This window comes from Pygocentrus nattereri, chromosome 17 (genome assembly GCF_015220715.1).
Source record: "Pygocentrus nattereri isolate fPygNat1 chromosome 17, fPygNat1.pri, whole genome shotgun sequence".
Taxonomy (NCBI): Eukaryota; Metazoa; Chordata; class Actinopteri; order Characiformes; family Serrasalmidae; genus Pygocentrus; species Pygocentrus nattereri.
This window is the reverse complement of record NC_051227.1, coordinates 27,752,127-27,775,437: the sequence shown is the minus strand read 5'-3', so window position 1 is coordinate 27,775,437 and position 23,311 is coordinate 27,752,127. Positions and strand designations below refer to the sequence as shown.

Here is a 23,311-nt window from a genome sequence, read left to right as displayed (position 1 = left end):
ACATACGACATAAAACAACCAGCCAAAAATACAGGAATAAAATAACGTGTGGCACTATTTCCCATCCAGCCCAACACAGAGCTATGATGTAGCCCGGTGTATTGGGTGTCCCATTAAAAGCACGGTGGCTTTAACACGCAACACCTCAGATGCTTTTTAGTGGAGTTAAGAGCACTCTGACATGGACAAATGGGTACAGGATCAATAGAGAGGGCCTGATCGGGTGACGGCCAGGGGGCTGAGTCCCGCTGGCACGTCCCTGCGCCCTGAGTGCCCCATCTGGGTCTGAGAGCCCATGCCAAGCCCTCTCATATCTGTCAGTGGCTGGAGGAACGAATAGTGTTGATGAATAATATATAATGGCTGATATTTTTAGGTAAGCCGTGGGCTCGGGCTCTTGCAGCTCGTGGCTGGTGTCTCAAGTTTTATTTATTTATGCCTTTTTTTTCCTTGGAAAAAAGATGGAGGGTTGGTAGCACCCCCTTCTCAAAATAATGAAGTGGGGATTGTGAAACACTGAGGAGTTTCTATTGAATGTCACAAAAATGTCACCTCTGGAAAATGTCACCTCGTATTCGGAGTGCAGTCCATGAGTGTCCACTGACACGTCCACAAAAGGCACTATCAGAACCTGTCTTCTTCTTCTCTTCTGTCTTCTTGCTTTTCTTATTCAGAAGGTTATAAGCATCAGACATCTTGACATTAGCAGGACAAGGACGCAATGGCTTCTTAAAGTTCTTCACATGGTGCGAGAGGGAGGAAGGCTTAGCCTGAAAGGCCGCAGAAGTTGGAGCGGGAGCTGTGGAAGGAGACCAGTGGCTCAGGCTTTGAAGTGATCAAAGCGTCATTAGGGATGGCGTGGATCAGAAAAGAGGGAGATTGGAATAGCCGGAGGCACTGAGGCACAAAGCAGAAGCCTCTCGGCTTTAAGACTCTGCCCAGTGCAACAAACGCGCACGCTGAAGATGCTCCCACAAATTACAGCACAAGACGGGGGGTGGTATGATCCTGCTATGATCCAAAGCCTCTTGAAACATCACATTTCTGCTTCAGGACCAAAGTGCAAAAGCCTAAAAATATGATGCTCTGAATCCAAGGCCTCTCCGGCACATTACTTCTCAGCCTTAAGGAGACAGGAATCAAAACGTCAGGCCATTAGAAGCATCCTCCATGTGAACCAGATAGATGTTCTTTTGATGCTTTCCCTTTTTTTCCTCCGCATTTCCAGCTTTGGCGTTTTTTCTGTGCTTTGATAAAAGAGAACAAGGAGGGTTGGAGTATGTGTACGCATGTGTTTGTGTGTTCATGAGATTTCAAAAAGAAGCTGCATTTCTTTTCTTATTTGTGTTTCTGCCTATTGTGCTACTCTTAAATGAGCTTAGGAAAAGCATGAGAGAGAGAAGAGGGTGAGGGAGACTCACAAGCGAGTGGCAAAGGATCTCACTAGAGTTTAAAAGATGAAAAGGGAACGAGAGAATGGCACAGAGACTCGAAGAAACCACACGGGTAGCAACGATAGCGATTGTGTCTCTCTGATATGAAAGAGCGTGGCCGGGACCCTGTGCCCCAGGTGCCTATGGGAGTTCGACTCAAAGGCATTGCAACATGCCTCTACACTGTATTCATGAATATGAGAAGCTTGTGTTGTTGCTCTGTTCTGTGCATGATTTCATGCACAATTCCTCAGCTGATCATCCTAATGGACTAAAAATAACAGAATGCTGACATCTTCGCAGAAGAAAAATACAACATGCCTTGGGAGATACGACACAGCGGCTCAAAGAATCACCTGCACATACAGTATAACTAGTGCATCACTGTGCTGTATTGTATTTTAACTGAAAGGTTGGTCTTCCAAATGAACTTCCAATTCATGCATTATTTCCTCATTAATCCAAATACAGCTGATTAAGCAATACATCTTTGCTTCCTGACATTTAGTAGGGATGCAGTGATACCACTTTTTTCCTTCTGATACAGATACCCGATCCTGAAGTATCTGCCAAAACTTAGCGCTGATACCAATCCTTACTCTGTCTAATCTGACTACTCAACAAATGCCCATAAATCCTGCTATTAATACCATTCCACATGTTAAATACTTTATTTCAGTCAAAAAAAACAAAACAAAACAAAAACAACAACAAAAAAAGAATTTACTGGTTGGATGACTTCAGCTTGAGGCAAAGAAGGGAAACTTTGAGAAGCTCAGGCTGGAGTTCTAGGGCCTTCTACTGAGCACAGGAAGCTGGACCCCCTGTCACCCAGAAACTGAGTGAAGGAAGAAGAGGTGTGGAGAGGAGGTGGTTGAGTGCTACAAAGTTTTGTCAGGGGAAACTGAAGGGAGAAAGGACAATTTATAGGGCTTTGGGTGAAGAGAAGGAGAAGTTTTGAGTGTGATCTTTCTCAAGTTATTTTAAAACTAAATGACTGTAGAGCTACAATGTCACTGTGCGCTCTGGCATGGTTTAAAAGCTTTAAAAGCTTAATTCAATTTGATGTACTGAAGTACTTACTGGTCATGCCTCCCTTTGAAATACTGGCATCACAGATTCTGCAACAAACATTTTTCCATTTTCTTTTGGCAAACAAGCAGTTTTACTACTGCTTGTCTCAAATGTGAAATAATCTCACACTACTGATATGTTGATTTCTACAGTTAGGCTACATCTACTGTTGTGCACGTGTCACCAGAGATGTTATAAATGAAGCGACAGGTCACTGGTTAGAAAATGAATGGGAAAGCTGTAACACTTAATATGGCACTCTCTTCAACAAAACCAACTGGCTTGCTGGTAAAGCTGTAAGACAGAAAAACTGTCCCTCGTTGTGCAGATATGCACAAGCACAGTAGCCAGAAAATGCTGCAAAAACACATTTTTGTGCATTATCTGAGCCAAACATTATAACCTATGTGATGGCCTATAGTTTGGGATTTACTGGTCCCTTCCCATTCAAAGAGATATGCCCTGGGCACTGCCAAGATGGCCACTGAACAGGCAGACTTAGCCCTAGAAAGACTTCCATGCCACTTAGTAGACCACCATAAAGCCATCACTCACCTTCCCTCGAAGGGGTTGGACCCGGGGATGACGTGGGTGCTATCTCGGCCCACCAGGAAACGCACACGCTGGTAGAAGGACTGCAGGTTGCTCGGGCTGGAGGAGATCTGCGTCTCTTGGATGATATCCAGTGGATCCGGAGAGCCCACACAGAGAGAGGTGGTGTGGCATGAAGCCTGCAAGCAGCAGTCTGGGTCCATGCAGTCCAGCAGGCCATCTGAACATTAGAGACAGTCATTGAGACAGTCAACAAACAAGATTTACAATGTAGCACTTGCAGAGTTTCCACACAAATTCCACAGAACAATACATGTAAAATGGCAAAAGCATTCACCATATCAGATTCCACAATTCAGGAAGTTTTATGAGTAGTATGGACTACTGGTCCGCCATGCACGGTCAGAAATAATTGGTCGTCTTATTCCACTCTATAAGTGCAAAGTCTTAGACAGAACAGTTTTCTCTACACCCGTTTTTCATTTTTGTCTTTTCCTCACCTCCTCCTTCCTATAATTCAGCTCAAATAATTCAAGACTCCCAGCCAGGAAAGGGGAACTTTAGAGCACTGAAGTGGGTCATCTATCTCTCTCTCTCCCTTTCTGTCTTTCATTCCCTCTCTCTCCTCCACTCTCTCTTTTTGTTGGATCTCAAGAACCTCTCTGGACAGATAGGCAGGAAGACAAAAATAACATGTCTCCTGGCAAACGTCACACTGCTGCCTCTACAAGGCCTGTCTCTCCCACCACAAGGCAGCCAAGTGACCTACCCAGGGTCCGCCCACAAACGTGTTCTTGCAAGCTCTTACAGAACATTGACAAAAACCCCACTGACGCCAAGGCAAAACTGTAATATATAACTTTGTTATTGTCAAAACACCTGTATTTGTAGCAAGCAAGTCAACATTTCTAAATGTGTTCTTATAGTGTCCATTCATTTTTTTTTACTGCAGCAGTTGTACATGATTGTTTCATATCAAGAGAGTTGCAGTTGTGCTGTTTGTGGAGAAGTGTGAATTGTTTTTCACAGTAAAGGGATCTAATCCTGTAATGTGGAGCCAGGAGGCGGATGCATACACTGTGATAAGCGACTTTTATTATGGCCAAATCCAGGGTCATGGTCAAAACGGTCCAGGTTCAAACAGCCAATACGCAGATCAGGAGAGACAGACATGACAAAATTAACACAAGACCTCAAACAAGAACCAAACACCACGAGAATACAATCCAACACATCCAACACATTACACACGATCAAACATATCAAACAACACAAAGACCAGCGAATACAAAGGGCAAACACAGGGCTTATAAAATACAGGGACAACGAGGGACAGGCGGAAAACAAGTGGCAACAATCAGGGGCGGAGTAACAAAACAAGGGGCCGGACTAGGAAACCAAAACAAAGAACACGTGGACTAGACCAAAACAAAACACGAACACATGGACAGGACCGGGAGGGGCCAATCGTGACAAATCCCTCCATTTTCACCATGCATTGCTCACTAGCAGCTCAAAACAGAGTCACATTTCACATTCACAGAAAGCCAACCGTGTCCTAATTAATCGGAAAACATTGGGAAACATATTTTCTTTCATTTTAATTAAGAATATTCAAATAATTTTTTACTGAAGGCACTGTAACCTGTCACAGATGGCAGTTATTTGTCTGTTTTTGTCTTTTGTTGAGCTTGTCTAACCTCATAACAGCTGTTATAACAGAAAGGATTTCTGAGTGACTGTTTCATAACGTCTTACTACCACAGATCTAAGATGGTCTTTTTCAGTGCTAGCTAGATACTTATGTAAATCTAAATGCCTTAATGCACCAAGGGGGTTGGCTCCATATTGCTGACAGTAAATGAGAAGGTGTGTAATTTCTACATTAGCTCAGATTTCCTGCTGTTCCAGCTCAGCTCTTCCTCCAACACATGTCCAAGCATCAAATCTGAATGGCCAAGACCTTGCCAGATAGACAAACAGCTTTTAAATAAATGGAAGTATGCAACTGCATAACATGTAGCAGTCAGTGAATGGTGAGGCAGCGTATTTGCGCAACACAGCTGGAGAGGGCTCTCCAGAGGGAGCGTGGGCTCTGGAGCCTGTGTGTTCTGGACTCTTGCAGGTCTCTGTGACAGGCACAGGCTGAGGCTTATTTTGGGGCTTAGTGGGAGACCATCCCTGAAGCTGGTGCATGCTGGGATTTGGAGGCATGGCTCTGCGGGGTTTGTATGCCTCCCTTCTTGGCTTACAGCGAGCTCAGAGGCTCTAATTCTCACTTAGAGTGGTCTCACTCTCCTACAGCCAATGCCCAGCATCTGCAGGCAGGTTCATACACATTCACTGTTATTTAAAGAGCTACCTGATTACTTTTTTGGAGCAGGTGCTCAGGACCAGTGCTGGGCAGGCTTAAGCAAGAGATAAAAACAACCAATGCAGAGTGGCTATTTCAGGTACATGTGAGAAACAAAGGTAACCAGATGAGAAGAGAAGAGGATTGATGGGAAAAGAGTAAAGGAAAGGATAAAAAAGAGGAGGACAACTGTAAAGAAGACAACAGATGAGAAGCGATAAAAGGACAACAGAGGAAATGAGAAGACAGGAAGAGGAAAAAAACTGAAGCGAGTATAGAAAAAATTGAAGCGAAGGAGAAAGAAGAGAGAGGAGATAAAGAACTGAAGAGAACAGACAAAGTAGAAGAAAAAGATGTAGAAGAGAAGATAAGAGAAGAAAAGGAAAGAGAACTAACAGAATAGAATAAAAAGTAAAAGAGAGACAAGAAAGGAGGAGCTTGTGAAAGAAGAGAAAAACAGAATTGAAGAGATGAGAATTGACAAGAAGGAATGAAAGGAAATGAGAAGACAAACTAAAAGAAGTGAAGAAACAGAAGAACACTAAAGAGAAGAGAAAAAAGCAAATAAGAAAAACGAGGAGACGAGAAAATAAGAGAACAGATTACAAGAAATGAGAGGAGGAAAGGAGAGAAGAGGAAGGAAGCAGAGAAGAACATAGAGAAGTGTAATATTTAAATTGGGCTTCCTCTCTGTTTGAGAGCCCATTAGTAAGTCCTCAGTTTCCTCTGTGCGTGTTGCAGTGATTTGCGGATGTTTGCGCGCTTACCTCCGTCGTTGTCCTTGGCGTCGCTGCATGCCGTCTCCATGGAGGTGTCACAGCCTGTTCCTCTCCAGCCCAGCTGGCACACGCAGTACCAGCCATTATTACCCAGCGTGCACCTGCCATTGCCGTTACACAGACCAGGGCAACCCTCTGTGCACACAAGCAGAAGAGTAATGTCAGTGGAAGAGAATGCAGATCCCAACAAACTTCAAAACCTTGACATTTAATAAATAAATAAATAAATAGATGCTGAAGAAAGAGAGATAAGAAGGAAGTGGGTATTTAGAACCATTAGTCTACATAAAATTTTATCTTGCGTTAAATGCAGCAGATATGGCTTTGGGGTAACGGGACGAAAAATGCGTTGGAAATAATGGCCTCTGACTCTGGGTGATTAATTTGATACACCTTTTGTTAAGCTCCTCATATCCCTTTGAAGCAGGCACCTACTGCAGAGTTTGTCTAAATCAATAGACTCTCATTAGTGCTGCAGAATGGATCCAGCTCTTAGGTGGACAGAGAAAGAGAGGAAGAAAGAGAGACAGAGACAGAGAGTAAGCAATGAGGAATAACCAAGGATGCAGCAGTAGATTAACTTAAATGTAAGAATAGTCTACTCTGATATAAATTTTACTATTTCAAAGACTGTTGTGATGTTTCACCAACTACTATCATTAGGCGCTTTGGGCTGGGGCTGGCCAGGATTAAGCAGAAGACAGAAACAACCAGCAATGAATAACTCTATTACAGGTATATGTGGGCGAGAGTGGCAATATAAAGAGAGAAGAGAAGAGAAGGCATAAGCTTTGAAAAGAAGAGATAACTAAAGAGAAGAGAAAAGAAAAAAGAGAAGAGCAATGGAAAGAAGAGAAGAAGAGAGAAATGACAGGTGATGAAGAGAAGAGATTTGGAAGGAAGAGAAGAAGAGAGAAATGACAGGGGACAAAGAAGAAAAGAGATCTGGAAAGAAGAGAAGAAGAGATAAATGACAGGTGATGAAGAGAAGAGATTTGGAAAGAAGAGAAGAAAGAAATGACAGGTGATGAAGAGATTTGGAAAGAAGAGAGGAAAGAAGAAATGAAGGCTGAAAAAGAAGAGAAGAGAAGAGAAGAGAAGAGAAGAGAAGAGAAGAGAAGAGAAGAGAAGAGAAGAGAGAAGTTAAATGCCTATTTTAGGAATGGTCTGCTGATAGGAATTTTACTTTCCCTTCTGCTGTAATGATTCACCAACTACGAACATCACTGCTGACAGACGAATTGTAAGACTAGTGTGCATCAATTTGAATCATTCATTTTGTAGCTTGTACAGTAAGTGCAAACAAGAGAGGACATTTCGTTGTTTTGTCCATGTCTTATTCTGGTCCTACTGCTGTCTAGAAAGGCTGTACAATATGAAGATGTGTAAAGAGGCATAGGAAGAATTCACTTGGTACAGCTGTGCATGATCTAGTTAAAGCTAAGAGTACATTATTGTGTCACTTCTCTTCTTCACTCCTCTACAACTGACTTGCTCTGTTTTCATATTCCTACATGCCTGATTTATTTAAACAATGGATGTATTGTAGTACTGCTCTTACTGCATGCGGTACATAGATAGAGCTTTCTACTAGGTTAGGACTTCAGGAGCTGGAGGCTTTACACGTTAAATTAAGTAACAAACAATCCAACAGTTATCTTATGATTTCCAATAGATAGGACCAATTTTATGAGGGAAAAAAAGTCATTGATTTTTTTTTTGCCATTCTTGTGTTTTGTCTTGTGACATTTGTGTTTTCACGTTTATGGCCAGAACCGAAGGGCTAGATCCTAAATCCTCTATATAGAACACAAATGTAACTGGACTGTTCACAGAGTGGCAGAAATAGAAACTTTATAACAATACAGTAAAACATGAACATCTGAATACAGCACAAGATTTTTATAATGGCCAATGAATGAGCGCATACTTTGCAGAATATTGTCATTGGTCATTGTAATTGATTCTGACATGTTAAAATCATTGCAGTTGAATCACCATCTTTGGTTTGATGAATCATGATTTGGTTTGGTTTGATGAATCATCAGTCATTCTGCTTAATGCCTAGAAACAAACAGAGAAGAAAGGCTGTAAAGCCTGATGCTATCAAATACAGAATTCTGAAACGCTTTAGGCAAGAAGAGCTCGCCAACATCCCCAACCATGACCTGCTTTACTGGCATCAGTTACTGGTGCCACATAACAGGGAGTAAGGAAGAGAGAGAAATGAGGAGAGAGTGAGAGAGAGAGAGAGATAGAGAGGTGGTTGGTGGGTGTTTTGTATGGCAGAAGGAAGGTGGAGGTTGTCTGATAAGAAGGAGATTTGAGATGCTTCCTGGCAGCCATGATGGAAGAGAAAATGGCTGCATGTGTAGAAGCATCGAATGTGTTGATCTGAGCTTTGTGCAGCCGCTCTTGTGATAAGGCAGTGCTATATGTGTATGGGGGCCTCTACGGTTCACACACTATAATACGTAATATGTTTAGCACAATCAAAGCAAGAAGCAAACATGAGAAACACGATTAGGAGCTTTGCTTTCCATCTGGCCTTGAATGCATACAGGCAGCTCATGTCTGAAAGCAGCTCACCAAAATATGAGCTGCTTCGTCAGACGTGAAGATACACCAAAGTGTTGTATTATATTTTTGTAATATCTTCACCACGGAGGGCAAGTCGTGACCTTACAACGAGTTGATTCAATTATGAGTCACAAGGAATCGATTCAGTGCATAATTAAATGTCAAGTTTCACCATGATTCAACTGGACACGGTTACTTTACTTACGGACAATAAAAACATGACAAGCAGTGCCTGAAATATCAGGACCCATCTGCACACGTCTGGTGCAGTCAGGTTTACGTGTCATTTCCAAAATTCACATTCAGGTTCACACACCCCAGCTTCCACTTCTTAGTTTTAGATATTACTCATCATTTCCTCCTGTTGTAGTTATCTCCTTACTTTGTTTTCATTTACCTTAAAATTTTCATTACCTTAAAATAGTCTTAATACTGGCATGATGGACTCAACCACTTATGGTGTTGATGTCTCACGCTTGTGAGAAAAACAGGATATAAACAGTGAATCAGTTCAGGGACGTACAATTTGGCACAGCAAAAAGGATGCTTTATGTTCAATATATTTTATAAAACATCTTCTACAAGACATGAGGAGGTGGTTTGGGTTGGGTTCGGACTGAAAATTCTCAGCCTGCAATCAGACTTGGAATAAAATTTCATGCCAGATTAAAGCAGTGGTTCCTAATTTAGTACGCAGGACCCTCAAGATGGTGCATATTTTCGGTCCAAACCAAATCGCAACACACTGGGATGAAGAAAAATGTTGATCGCCTGGGGACTCCACTGTTACAGATTATCTGAAAATAGCCTGAGAATATTATTTTATTTATAAATATAAATTTATAAAATTTATAAATTTTGACTTGACTGAATACTTGATTATATTTAATTCTAACATTTCAAAATCCAATCTGGAAAGCAAAAATACAAAGATGCAAATTAACCACCACCTTCAAATGCAATTTTACTCCTACTGCAATGTATCTTCTGAAGATTCATCCCTGTGAGAGTGCCACCGACTGCCTTTCCTCATCCCAGCAGAGAAGTAGCTCTATGTAGCTTTGCTCAGAGGAGGCAGTTGATTAGTTGCTTCTGAATGCTTATTACAAGATAAATAAATAAAGATAGGCTCTCTGCTGGCACTAGTTCAGTTTAATTGGCAGCCCTTTCAGAGAGAGGCCCCCACGGAGCCACAGCCAGTCAGACTGAAGCGGCCCCAGAGTCGAGCGGGCTTGCAAAATGCCTCGCCCAACCCCTGCCTGCCCACGTTCACTACACAGGTGGTCCGGAGAGAGAGAGAGAGAGAGAGAGAGAGAGAGAGAGAGAGAGAGAGAGGCCAGAATGGCAAGGATGAGAAAGCAATAGAAAAGAGAAAAAGAACACTGAAGACCTAGTTCAATACAATGTGTGAGCAAGGAAAAGAGAGGAAGACTACGTCAATGTGGGAGGGAGGCCTGCTACTCGACTCGGTATTTAAAGGAATAGTTCAGCGAAAAATCTAATTTTCACAGTTGTGCATGGCAACTATGAAGTTAATGTAGCATATAATTAGCACTGAAACTATGCCAGTATGCCAAAACCAACACACAATTGCCTTAAATGTGTGTTTAGTTGCTAAGTAATCTCAAATAGACTTTCTTTGTGGTTTTAATACCGTTAACGGTAGGAAAGGAAAGTTGTCCAATCACCCCATGTTGTTTGCATCCGAAACATAGGTTAACAGTTAATTGGAGGTGCTGCACATTACAGTTTGTAAAGTGTAATGTGCCGTGTCACTCCCATATTCAGTTACATGTAATGGCAATAAACGAATTGTAGTAAAAGACTGAAATACAGTTTTTACAAGTGTTTTCTCAAAAAGGACAACCTAATCTGTGGCATGGATGGCATCATTAAGACTGGTTTTACATAATGACACGTTCATGTGACCAGTTGCATGTTGTGACCTGGATGCAGCTTAATTTCCATTCACCTGACAGCCACACAAAGAAATTAAAAAACAATGACAGTTGCACACAACACATTCAATTACTCCACAAGTTAGTTAACTAAGCAGCTGGTCAGCATGTTACTTAAGGTTGCATATATACATACGATAATTTCTTCTTCTGCTCTTTTTCTCTATGTTAATAATTTTGCATCTATATACAGGCTTTTATATATATATATATATATATATATATATATATATATATATATATATATATATATATATATATATATAGCCATTACTTGATGTCTTAAACCTAGGAGAACTGTAAGTTAGAAGTTGAGAAGAAGGAGAAAACAAATCTAGATACATAGATAACAGCAGGCCAAAGAACACTAAATAGTAGAATAAACGGCCCCTTAACAAGCTGGCTAGTTAAATCAGCTGTCCATACATCAAAGTATGCCATTCGACACAATGTGTTATCAGTATTTTTATTCACTGATTCATGACATTGAGACGCATGCAACTGTTACAGCTAAGTGTCATGCGACTTGAAGGACGCTTTACTTTAGGCAACTTAAGTGGGGGTGTCGTCTTGCTGCTCTCATGTGCTCACTCAAGTTTGTTGATAGTGGGGCAGAGGCCAACATCTCAGGGAGCCCTCGTGTTCATTGCCTTCTGGCTCTCTTTTTATTTAGGCTGTAATAGCTCGACCTGCTGGAGTCTCTGCTGCACTCTGTTACACTGTATAACAGAGAGCAGCAGTAACTGTAATCAGTTTCGCCTAACAGAACTGTCTGTGTATTTCTTTGCAGAGTTGAACATCTGCCCATCCTGTGCAGTCTGATGCTGATCGGTGCCCACTGCACGCCCGCCTTCTTCTTCTTCTTTTGACTACCACGGAGCTTCCTGCAAACCTCACCTGCAAGCCACTGAGCCCCCTGACGATGCTACTGCTGCACAGACTCGAACTATTTAATCATGGCCATTGCTTCATCGGCTTGTCCCTTTTTCAGTATTTTAATATTTTAACCTAATAGTAAATGCGTTTTCCATGTTTTTATTACTTGTGTTATTGTTTTGCTATGCAGTGTTGACCAGAGGATGGGTTCCCCTTTTAAGTCTTGGTTCCTCTCAAGGTTTCTTCCTCTTGCTCTTAGGGAGATTTTCTATACCACTGTTGCCACTGGTTTGCTCATGAAGGCTTGGACCCAGATTTTTCTGTAAAGCTGCTTTGTGACAGTGCCTGTTGTAGTGATATATATATGATTATAAATGTTTTGAACAAAACCAGCACATGGGGTATGTCTGCACTTTCCCTCCACAAAAAGGACAGAAGTACAGACTAAACTCAGCTGACATGGTCTGAGGTACATGAGTGAAGATTTAGGATTGCAGGTTGGACAGAGCTAATGGAGCATAAGCTTTCATTATTTGGTAGAGACAGTAGCCCCATACTTGAGGGGTAAGCCCCCTTACTTTTTTCTGAAAAGAAAAAAAATCTAACTACATTTATGACACATGGGAATTTATTAAATTAGATTTTTGGCTAAATTATTGCTTTAATTAGTGTCTGTATTGGAGCTTCAGCACCTTAAAGTGACCCACCCTCCCTTCTTCAAAGCCATCCATTACCTGTGTAGCACAGTGGTTAGAGATTTGTCTGGCAGCCACCTACAATTATAATCATATTAATCTAGAAGTTCCCACCAAAGACCCCCACTCACTCCCGTGGTGTGAACGTGCTAAGTAGAAATGGTTTCACTGGGAACGTACAGAAAGGACAGAGGGAGGGGAGTGAGCACAAGAAGGTTGCAAAAGAAGGAGAAAGGATGCTGGTCTGGATGCCAGAATGGACCATGGACTGTGGGTTTGCTTGATAGAAGGCCTAGGGACAGCGAGAGGAGAAGGTATGGGGACGAAATGGATGGAAGAAAAAAAAAATCAGATGATGGAAGAAGGAAATAAAAGTAAAGAATAGAAGAAAGAAAGAAAAAACAAAGAAAGAAATGAAGGAAGGAAGGAAAGAAGGAGGAAGACAGGAAAAAAGGAAGGAAGGAATGCCATACCTTTCACTACCTTATCCAGATAGTGAGCTTGGGAGATAAAAGACAAGGACATGTAAGGGGAGGATTTGAACAGTGCGGCTTTCAGAGAGAGACGTGGACAGCCAGAGCAAAAGTAGGCATGCCTTTACCGAGAGGAAACCACAGCATGCACCACAAACACACATCACAGGCCAGAACACATACACAGCATAGGCTGCGACATACAATTAGGAAGGGAGAGAGACAGACAGAGAGAGACGGAGAGAGAAGAGCTAGAGGGCTGGCCAAAAAGGCATAGCATAATCGATGGCCAGAAAACGAAGTCCATAATTTTAGTCAAACAGTGCTTTACTAACTGATATGACTGTCAGTTTTCAGCTCAAACAGCTATAACTCACATAGTTAAATAATATAATTATAGAGAGGATTTCTGGGACGTTTTTCTTTTTACCACATTCTCGTTTTGTGTTCAAATGTACAAGTTTACCTGTGTTACTGTAACAGTAATGAACTAGTAGTGATCGTCAGCTTGACGTTTCTCTTGCATCAGAGGCATCTGTTCATTTTTATATAAAGCCAGCCAGTAACTAATGATCATTTTTGCTGATACCAATTAATCTGTGGGACTGCAGCTATTATGCTGATATTACTGCTGATATTATGAGCTCACTGATTTATGGGTCTGACCCTATCAAAATGTTTACAGGGACTAGAGCTGCATGATAAATCATAGCTTTACTGTTATTGTGATGAATTTCCGCAATTTACACATTGTTAAGGACTGCAATGACACAACAAATCAAGTAACCTCTAATGCTACACTGAAGTAGATGTAATTATATGGGTGGAATGCAGTGTTAGAATCCCAACAAGTGCTCTCTAAACTTGAACCAAGCACTCACTCACATAACTTAACTATTCAGCTAAACAACCGGTTATAAAACACATAAGTGCAAAGCTCAGAAACTATTCTTTCATGAAATACAAGCCAGGTAAAAAGGCTTAAAACATGATGACTCTTCTCATACTCAGCGTTGTGTGTAAAATGCTATGACTATGGCAGCAGTAATAGCTACTGTTGCAACAATATTTATTCCTTTTTGTAAACCTATAATGAAAATAAAAATATACAAGTTTATTTGTGTTTATAGCCTGATTGCAAATAAGACAAGAAAAAGCATTTCAGGGACTGTTTTTATACTGAAGCACTTCATGGAACTCATATTTCACAGGCTACAAATTCTCCACAAGGGGGCACCATTAACAGCCACAGTGTACTTGTTTGTCCTTATTCAGCCTTACAGTGCACATAAATGTGCTTGCAGTTCTAAAGTAAGTTATTAGTATTTCATTATTTACATTACGTTATTTACAATAATAAATGCTGCTTTTGTAATGTTTTTGCTATTTGCAAATAAGGAGAGGTTATGTTTCTGTTTACACAGCAAAAAAAGTCTGTGGCACATCCAATTAGAGGCAAACTATTTCAATGCTAATTTAAGGCTTCTCAGGTGTCATCTTGATATTCAATAGCTTTTTAAAAAACATATTTAATGTTCGTATTGTGCAGCCTCAATGTAGAATACGCTATGTGTAGCAGGCTAAATATAGCTATACAGCAAGGTATAGCAGGCTAAATAGCAGCCAAATTCACTGCAAATAAGCTAAATCAGGCCTGAATGCCTCTACGAACACTGAGCTCCTTATTTAATAGTATGATTCTCTGTGTTTAGGGATGACATCTCACCACAGCACATATAAAAGGCATGCTAATACTGCATTCACATAATGTTAAACACTGAGTGACTTAGCTTGCACTAGAAGCCTAGTGAAAACCCTGCAGCTCTCTGCACAAAGCTTGAGATGCCATCACACTTCGAACAACTGCAGGATGCTAGAATCTAAATATAGTCAAAATATTCCTCTGCTTATTTTTTCTTCTTTCTGTGCAGGTTGGTATGCACTGTCTACAGCCCATTTCTTTTCTGGGGCCATTGACGGGTATACAGACGAAAATCAAGCGCTTGAAATGGCACTGACAACAGCAAAGAACTATGTCACCCATTTCTACTGAGCAGAGGTGGCAGGGACGTTTCTCAGGAGAAGAGAGAGAGAGAGTGAGAAAGTGAGTGAGTGAGTGAGAGAGAGAGAGAGAGAGAGAGAGAGAGAGAGAGAGAGAGAATAGAAGAGACAGGGAGACAGACACAACGGTGTTGAGACAGACACACTGGAAAAGGCAGTCTCCTAGAACGGGTCAGTCCACTGGCCCATTCAGGCTCTTTAAGGTCAGCTGAAAGAATGTGAATCCTCACAGCTAACACAAAGTGAACTGACACCAGGCAAGACCGAAGGGAAAGAAAAGAAAAAAAAAGAAAAGGAAAAAAAAAAAAAACTTATGAAATAAATGCGATCAGTGCACATTTATTTCTTATGGCACCATCTAGTAATACATACAGGGCACAGTGGGGTTAAGCATCCCCCAAAGATGTTTATCAACCAAACTGCTCAACGCTACCAAATTTCCTTTCAACACTTTCTTTGGGTGATATATCCACCGAAAGAGTTGAAAGTCATTCCATCAAAATGATTCTGAGGTATATGGGTCTCATATTTTCTTGACATGCAAGCATTCTCTGTATGATATGAAGAGGCCAGACTCCTAAATGTATTATTGATATTTAAAAAGATGTGATAATAAACCATCCACTTAGAAAATTCATGTTAAATAAATAAAATAGTGTAACATGAGTAATTAGCCAGAAATTACATCACAAATTATAATTTTGCTAGTTTGTGTCATCCAATTCAGCATGCTAATTAGCCATTCTGATCGCAACCTAGACCCATTGAAAGCCTAAATCACAGGCCATAGCTACAACAATTAACTGTGTTCCATAATTTAGGGACTATTAATTTTCATCATAAATCGATTACAAGATTAAAAGAAAAACTAACACAGGTGTATAGACATAAAGGTGGTTTTCAAATTGATGCAGCAGTAAGATATGGCGAGGAATGTGCCATTTCTCAGTAATGAAGTTGTATATTTCACTCAGTTAAATACAGATTAAACTTTTAATGGTCTTGGCAAAACTACTAAACTGATGTTTAATCTTCAAGTGGTCATATCCTCTACTAAATTTACTGAAACCTACTAATCACTTTATTTGCAGGCTAGCTTAAATTATAAATGATGATTATAATGGCTGTACACTGGGGTGCTATAAATAAAAGTTTGAGGTATTAGGTGCTTCAGTGCTTCAGGGTTTTATTCTTAGCCTATGCTTCTTGTGTTAAACAGCTACAGCTGAACATAAAAGCTGACTGTGCTGTCAATGTTAGCATCCCTGCTCTGAGCATCAGAGAGGCCACTGCACCCAGACCCAGCATTATCTTCACATTACGCTGTCTTTCATGAGCAGAGCTGCACACAAATTAGATTCACTTAATTACTTATTCAATTCACATGAGATTAGATGGTTCAGTCTGCCAGCCTGAAACCTGTAGCAGGCTTGGTGGTGCCCTGCTAACAGATCTCTACCTAGCTTTATATTATCAGCTGTTTAAGACTAGTTTAAGATAATTTGAGCAATCAGTGCTGATAGTGACTAATAATGAATGAAAGTCAGTAGAGGCAGTGAGCGTAATGGCATGCTAACTGGCAATGTGACCTTTCATCCACTGTTAGTAGCGCTAGCATCACTTGGTTGGACTATTTCTTTAAACTGAGCACAGCTTCTTGACAGCTCTATGGTGTCCTATAAAGCTGGGATGTGCATCAGCATGCGCAGATATGGACAGACAGTGAAATCTGCCATCACAACCTAGAAGTGATTGGGAACTTTGAGGTGGCATCACATTAAGGGAAGCTAAGCATAAAGGCACAGTTTCTCCCTTGACTGATGTTTGTTTTTGACCATTTTCTCTGTGAGTCAACTTTGAGGTAATCAAAAAAAGCAATCAAAACATGAAGGTGAAGGAAAGAATCATGTCAGTTGCATAGCTCCTCTGCCGATTGAGTCTCTGGCACTTTTAATCAAATTCTAAGTAGAGTTAAAGGAAAGTTTGGAGGAAAAAAAAACTCATTTTCAATACTGAGACTTTCTAAGTAAATAAAAGTCTTTTTATTTTTTCTCTTTTCTTTGCGGTCAAGTGCCCTGCAAAAAAGAATGTCTTTCCAGTGGCTCAGCTGCTCGAGACGATGCAAATGTTTGTATTTCACATCAACAAATCAAAAGGAAGGCGACGACGCGGGAGGATAGGGAAAAAAGCGGGATGTGGAAAAGGATGAGCGGAAATGAAAAGACACCTTAGCACATTCTCACATTAAAATGCATGAAGGCAAGCCTTAGATCCTTCAGCAAACCTCTTCATGCTATGCCAAGTTGCACAAATTCAATTACGCATGCTTCTCCCTTTCTCGCCCAAAACCCCCCAAAACCTCCCCCCACTTAACGACCCACCCCTCAGTCATTCATTCACTCACTCACTCACTCGCTTGCTCGCTCACTCAGTCACACACTTGCTCGCTCACTCACACACTCCACCCTACCGATGGTGCAGTGTTCTCCGTTCCAGCCTGGGCTGCACTCGCACTTGCCGTCCTTGCAGGTGCCGTGTTCGCTGCAGCGCGGGTGACACGCCCTCTGGTCACAACCGGCACCCGTCCAGCCCTCCTCACAGCGGCAGCCGCCCGCCACGCAGACGCCATGACCGCCACAGTCCGCCGCACAAAGCTCTGTGGGAGAAATGCAGGGAGGGACACGGAGGACCACAGGGGGTAAAAACAAGACAAATCCACAAGTTATTGTCGGAGATGGACTGGCCACGCTCTGCTAGCCTGTCCAACGGCTGCTCAAAAGAAATTCTCACCCCTCATAAGAAAAGGGGAGTAGAATACCCTTTGGACAATGCAGATCTAATAAGCCCATCACAAAGCAAAGAGGGGGGCATGTATGGTGGCGGATTCTCCACAGTGCCCCTTGTCCTCCTTTGTGAATCCGCACCTCTTTTGTGCCATGAGAAGGTGGTAAAAAAGGAAAAAAAGTCCAATTTTAACTTTCTATAGAAGCAGCAACACATGTCAGCCCTCATTAACCACTTAAACTACAGGCTTATCATTCACTTATTAATCTTAAATGGCACATATCGTGGAAAATCCTTCGTCATTGCCTGTTTTTCAACAAAACAATTAGATGTACTCTTTAAAAACTGCTATATGTTAGAGTTTAAAAAGGTATAATTTGCTTCTCAATTCATATATATATATATGAAAATGAACCTGCTAAAACAGCTTATTTTATAGTCATTGTTTTTTGTGATGTCATAACTATTAACTAATTTACTCATGTCCACCTATTCAGCCTATCCCCCTTACACACCAAAGTTCTATGAAGTGCTGCAGACAAGACTACTTTTATGATGAGGCACAACGCAGGGCAGCCAATCAAAACAGAGGTAGATTAGCACATTTTAAAGGTACAATAACATACAGTCATATGCAAAAGTTTGGGAATCCCCGGTCAAAGTACAAATGACATGTTTTGTTGATTTTATGAGTGAATATAATTAACAGATCCACACTTGCTCACATTTTAATCTACAATTTCTAATTATTTGCTGCATGTAACATACTGGAAAATAAAACATAAAATGTGGCCTGTGTAAAAGTTACGGCACATTTTATATTTTATGTTTATGCAAATAAATAGACATTGGCCCTAAAGGTGCAGTTAAATGCCATATATTAGTGTTTTCTCTGTAGATGATGTAGTGATGATGTATCGTCACTTAGAAAATCAACAGAGGTTTTCTGACCAGGGTGTTCAAATTTTTGCATACGACTGAAAACATCTTATTGAATTCTAAGGGATAAAGAACGACTGGAAAATAATCACACAAAAATACAGTATGACTGTTTTTGGTGCATAAAAGCGCAAAAACAAAAAAACAAGTGAGCTATATAGGAAAAAATACAATCAATAAAAATGTAGGTTAGTGGCATTTATGGGATTATTCAGTAAGCACTACAAATTATTTAGTAACTACTTTATATAAATTATGTAGTTGTGAAAGAATTCAATTGGCAATCGAAGGAATTCATATAGGCTCAATGTATGCCTTGCTGGTAATGAGGAAGACAAGGCTGATTACATGGCTGCTGAGATGATGGAGAAAAAAAAAACCTTAGCGCTAAGTCAGTGAAGGAGAGCAGGGCCAGATGGGGGATGTTCAACAAGCCCTAACAGAGGCCACAGCTCAGAATGCGCCATCTGAGTGTTTACAGATTGAATGCCCTCTCCTGCTTTCTGGGGCTCGGGGGACATGGAGCTATCCAGGTGGGGCGAAACTAGAGAGACAAGCCAATACTGAAGTGCAACACTTCATAGCACTGCTGCAGAGATTGTAAACTTTTTCCAAACTCTGTTTGCCAACCACTTTGGTTGTAGCCTAAGGCTTATTCACAGCCAACTAGGTTTCAGAAACAAAAGCTGGAAACTTGCTCAAGAGTGTTGAGCAAGACTGAAAACGAGCCCATGATGTGAATTAGTTGACGTGGACTATATTCACTCAAATTCAATCAAAGCCTTGCAACTTGGCATGTACAGGTTTAGCTGAAGCATTGACCTAGTTGCCCAAGAGGACCAGAGAGAAAGTAAAGGCCATTAATAAGTCAATTATGTCCTGTGTAGCCTTCATTTTGGTCATTGCTAGAAAATAAATGGAGTCAAGTTAGGCTTTTCAGCCACAGACCATAACACAGCATTAGATGCTTTAAAATCTTTAAAGGAAAAAAAATCCTCCTTCTCACTAATTACAGAACTAGGCTTTTGTTAAATTATGTAAATGTCCTTAATTTCACATGCAGCTTTTCAATTAGAGGCGTCCTAACAGCATTTTATCATTAGCAGCTTTGAGCTGTCTAGGAGACACAACCGTCCCCCACTACCACACACATGCACACAGAGTGCAGCAGTGTCTCGCTGTCTTCTTCTTTTTTTGTCTTGCTTGTCCTATTCTCTCTGACTCCTCTCTCTCTTCCACACACATACAAATGCACAGAAAGATGTCACTAAGTCATTATTACTGCAGAGAAGCTTCTTATATACACATTAAATATCATTTTAGAGAAGACTAAGCGTCTCTCCAGTGCTTTGCTTGAGAAGACAGAGCAAAATTGCAGGACTAAATCGTGAAACAATAAACTAATGACCCCTGCTCGGCCACTGTAAAAGAGGGTCTAATTGATGCGCATTGCAATTGTTCACAGAAGCTCATTTCTGAACATGACATGAAATGGACACATGCTTAAGCTGAAAGCTTTCTCATCCAGTTACCGGCAGTGAGTAGCAGAACATGAAGAGGGAAAAAAAGAGAGAATCAAAGCTTTTTTTTTTTTTTTTTTGAACTTGGAGAGCCCTTCTCTCTGAACAGCAGATGCAATTAGCCACCATATCAGCAGGGCCCTAGGCTTTGCTCATGTAGAGAACTTGGGGTCCTTTCATGAGGCTTTTTGCAGTGTTCCTCAGCCTGTTTATCATTGTAACAGTCCCTGCCATGCAGCGCCACACACAAACTGCAAAAAGAAACACGTTTAACAGACTCGTGTGGGCAGACGTACGAGTCAAGATGGTGTTCCCACAGCTAATACAGCACACATACAGGTGTGTCTGCAGCAAGCAATAAAACCTGAAAAGCCACATGAGGTTTTTGGAATAAACAGTGTAATATTTAAAAAACTAATTATCGATGGGACTAAACATTTACCCAGATTACATATTCCCAGATGGAGCAGTAACACTTTATTTGGATAGCTCACTGCAGATGCTTACCTTGGATTTAACTCACATTCAACTATTTATCTATTCCTGACCTTAAGTCTCTGGGGTGTAAGTATGCACAAAGTCTCAAGTCTCTGAAGTGTGAGTGCAAGTCAAGTCTGATTCTTTAAAAGAGAATTTCAGTTTTATTCTTGAACCTGTCAGGTTCAACATGGCTTCAAATAATGAGGCTTCAACTCTAGAAAAATCTTCAGTCTGAATTGACAAAAAACGTCTTCAAGCAGTTAATGCAGTGTTTAAAGGAAAAAGTCAAAATTACGAATCAGTTACTTAGGCTGTAGTTTGTACAACAAGCATATATAGCTAACAGCTATTCCAGCTTTAACAAGTTTTAAAGGAAACACCATATTTGCTGTGTGTAGTGCTTCATTTCATTTTTCAGTTTTTTCTATAGTTTTGTTTTTCTATAAGATTTGTTGTTTGCAGCTGCATTGAACCTGACATCACACATTAAGGTTGACAGCCATAGTTTAATCAGCTTTTAAATCAGTTTTATCAGTGAAATTTCACAAGTTGTAACTCTTAAGTCATGTTGCAAGTCAGTTGAGACTGAAGCCCTAGACGGGGGGATTAAATAAAATAGTGAAAGTAGTGACCTTCAAGAGAAAATGTTACTGGAGATTCATCAAGCATGCGGAAGGCACAACATTACCGCCAATCAAGAAAATGACCACCCCCCAAAATAATCCTGATTGTTGAAAGACAAGGTTCTAATGCATCCAAAGACACCAAAAAATGTTGAAAGTTTAGTCTGCAATGATAAATGGCATAATAAAAACATAACACCAACTATTAATTCATCTCTTATATGATTAAATTCTTTGCACTAGTGAGGCAGAAATATGCCGAGAAAGTAAGCATGGAAAACATAGAACATTGTGCACTTTGGTGCTGCACGTTCCTTCGGATTAGCACCTGAACTCTATGGCTTGTGGTAGTCTTTCTCCCTGAGCAGACACTCCTTCATTTTAATGCTGGTGTGCGACGCAAGCTCAGAAAGCAAGCAGGGCCAGGAGGGAGAAAGTGCAAGATCATCATAATTTACAGCACAGACTTGTCCGCTTGAGAAGCCAGGCTTTAAAACGCCTATTTCCCAGCAAATCCCTCGGATTACCTAATAGGTCAGCCTGTCTGCTTGGCATTAATGGGGAAATTCACAGTCACAGATAGCTGTGTTTTAAAACTTCAGGAAAGAAAAATGATTTTTAGTTGGATGATCTTCTTCAAGGCCAATGGCAAAGCAGTGGCATTTGCTAGAAGCAAAATGTCCAAATAAACTGGAAAAAAATAACATATGCGGAGATCAATAAGGTCAAGGTCATGGCTGCTTTGAACAGAAGCTTATTAATTGACATTAGAAATTCTGATTAACACTGTATTTATATGCTCATGTAATCAAAACAGGGTAAAATAAATGAGTAAAAAATGTTGGTGCAAATGCGATAAACAAGTAGGTAATTAAGTTAAGAGAACCAAAAGCCTGGCAGCATCATCATTTGCTATCAGCAGGTACACGTATGGACTCAGCATGACCTGCAGTCAGTCTTGCTGGCAGTCAGTAATCGCTTGTACAGAGGTAGTGTTAGTGTAACAGTTACAGTTCCACAGCCCCAGGAGGCAAGTGCATAGAACCTGACTCCGCAATCCAGCATCTACACGGGTGAGGCAATAAGCCAGTTATACTGTATCAGAGAGTGCTGTGCCCTCCCCTACTAACTGGAACTTTAAATGTGGAAAAAGTTAAATGATCAGACATGGTCATCAGTCACAGCATAATAAAAACAGCAGTTAAAGTCCACTTCCAGCCTTGAGAGAGCAGAGAACACAAACAACAAAATACAATTTAATAAAACATTAAAATAAGGATTTCTGTCAAACAACCTTATTTAACAAATCAATTTACTGTCCATCTCAACATCTGGAGCTCTTAACAAGAGCTTTCTTGCTCAGAGAATACATAACCAATCATTTGTGGATTCTGAAAAAAGGGACTGTGCTGAAACCTAAAAGCAGCTTTTGGGATTTTTCGCAGTGACGCAAATAGTGAACTGCAAGACAAATTACCTCTAGTGTGCAATTATACTCTGACACCCCTGGAAAAGGTGGAAGTGACTGCTGCCATGGCAACAGGTAATAGGGTGAGATTAGCAGAGGACTATTTCTTCTTCTTTCATTAAGCAGAGTTGTACCTTGACATAAGCATACATAAACAACCATACCTGGTGAAATGCTTATTAAGAGCAGTAACAAAGCATCAGGGTGCATTTATTGACATGGCATGAAACTAGTACCACTAAAAATCATTTTAAAGGGGCATCAAAGAAGCATCAGAGACATCATATTGCACATTGAGACTTCAAGGAATAGTTCAGTAATTTCCACAATTTTCCCCTTTACATCAAATGCAGTTAATGCTGCAAGTCACATCTGGACAAAAGTATGGTTAAAATTCAATATGTGACAAGAAGTGGTGTGACATTTTTGTCCATTTTTAATTGACAAAGTGTTAAAAACAACATAAGCAAGCCTTTTTGAGATTACTTAACAACTCAATGTGGTTCAAGGTAAGTGTAAGACAAATTAGGCATGAACAGTGCTAAGTCATGTGATATAAGCATCCCTTTTTTGTCGGCTATATTAGCTTTATAGCTGCAGTCCAAAAATTAAGAAGCAAACTTCAGCCACTGAGCTTTTGAGGTAAAGGGAACTACTGTAAAC

The 23,311-nt window shown here is 40.6% G+C and overlaps 1 protein-coding gene across 12 annotated transcripts in view; it reads right to left on the bottom strand.

The window, feature by feature from the left end:
- The window catches only part of tenm4 (teneurin transmembrane protein 4), a 246,804-nt gene that overhangs the window by 73,129 nt on the left and 150,364 nt on the right, over positions 1 to 23,311 (bottom strand). For 8 of the 12 annotated variants that reach the window (XM_017696788.2, XM_017696786.2, XM_017696787.2 and 5 more), the window contains 4 exons: positions 17,305 to 17,490; positions 12,774 to 12,800; positions 6,180 to 6,326; positions 3,063 to 3,279 (listed from right to left, as the gene is read on the bottom strand). In XM_017696788.2, coding sequence (XP_017552277.1) covers positions 3,063 to 3,279; positions 6,180 to 6,326; positions 12,774 to 12,800; positions 17,305 to 17,490 — 577 coding nt within the window. The remainder of the gene's footprint in view (positions 1 to 3,062; positions 3,280 to 6,179; positions 6,327 to 12,773; positions 12,801 to 17,304; positions 17,491 to 23,311) is intronic. The other 4 variants (XM_017696789.2, XM_017696790.2, XM_037546598.1 and 1 more) reach the window with 1 other exon arrangement.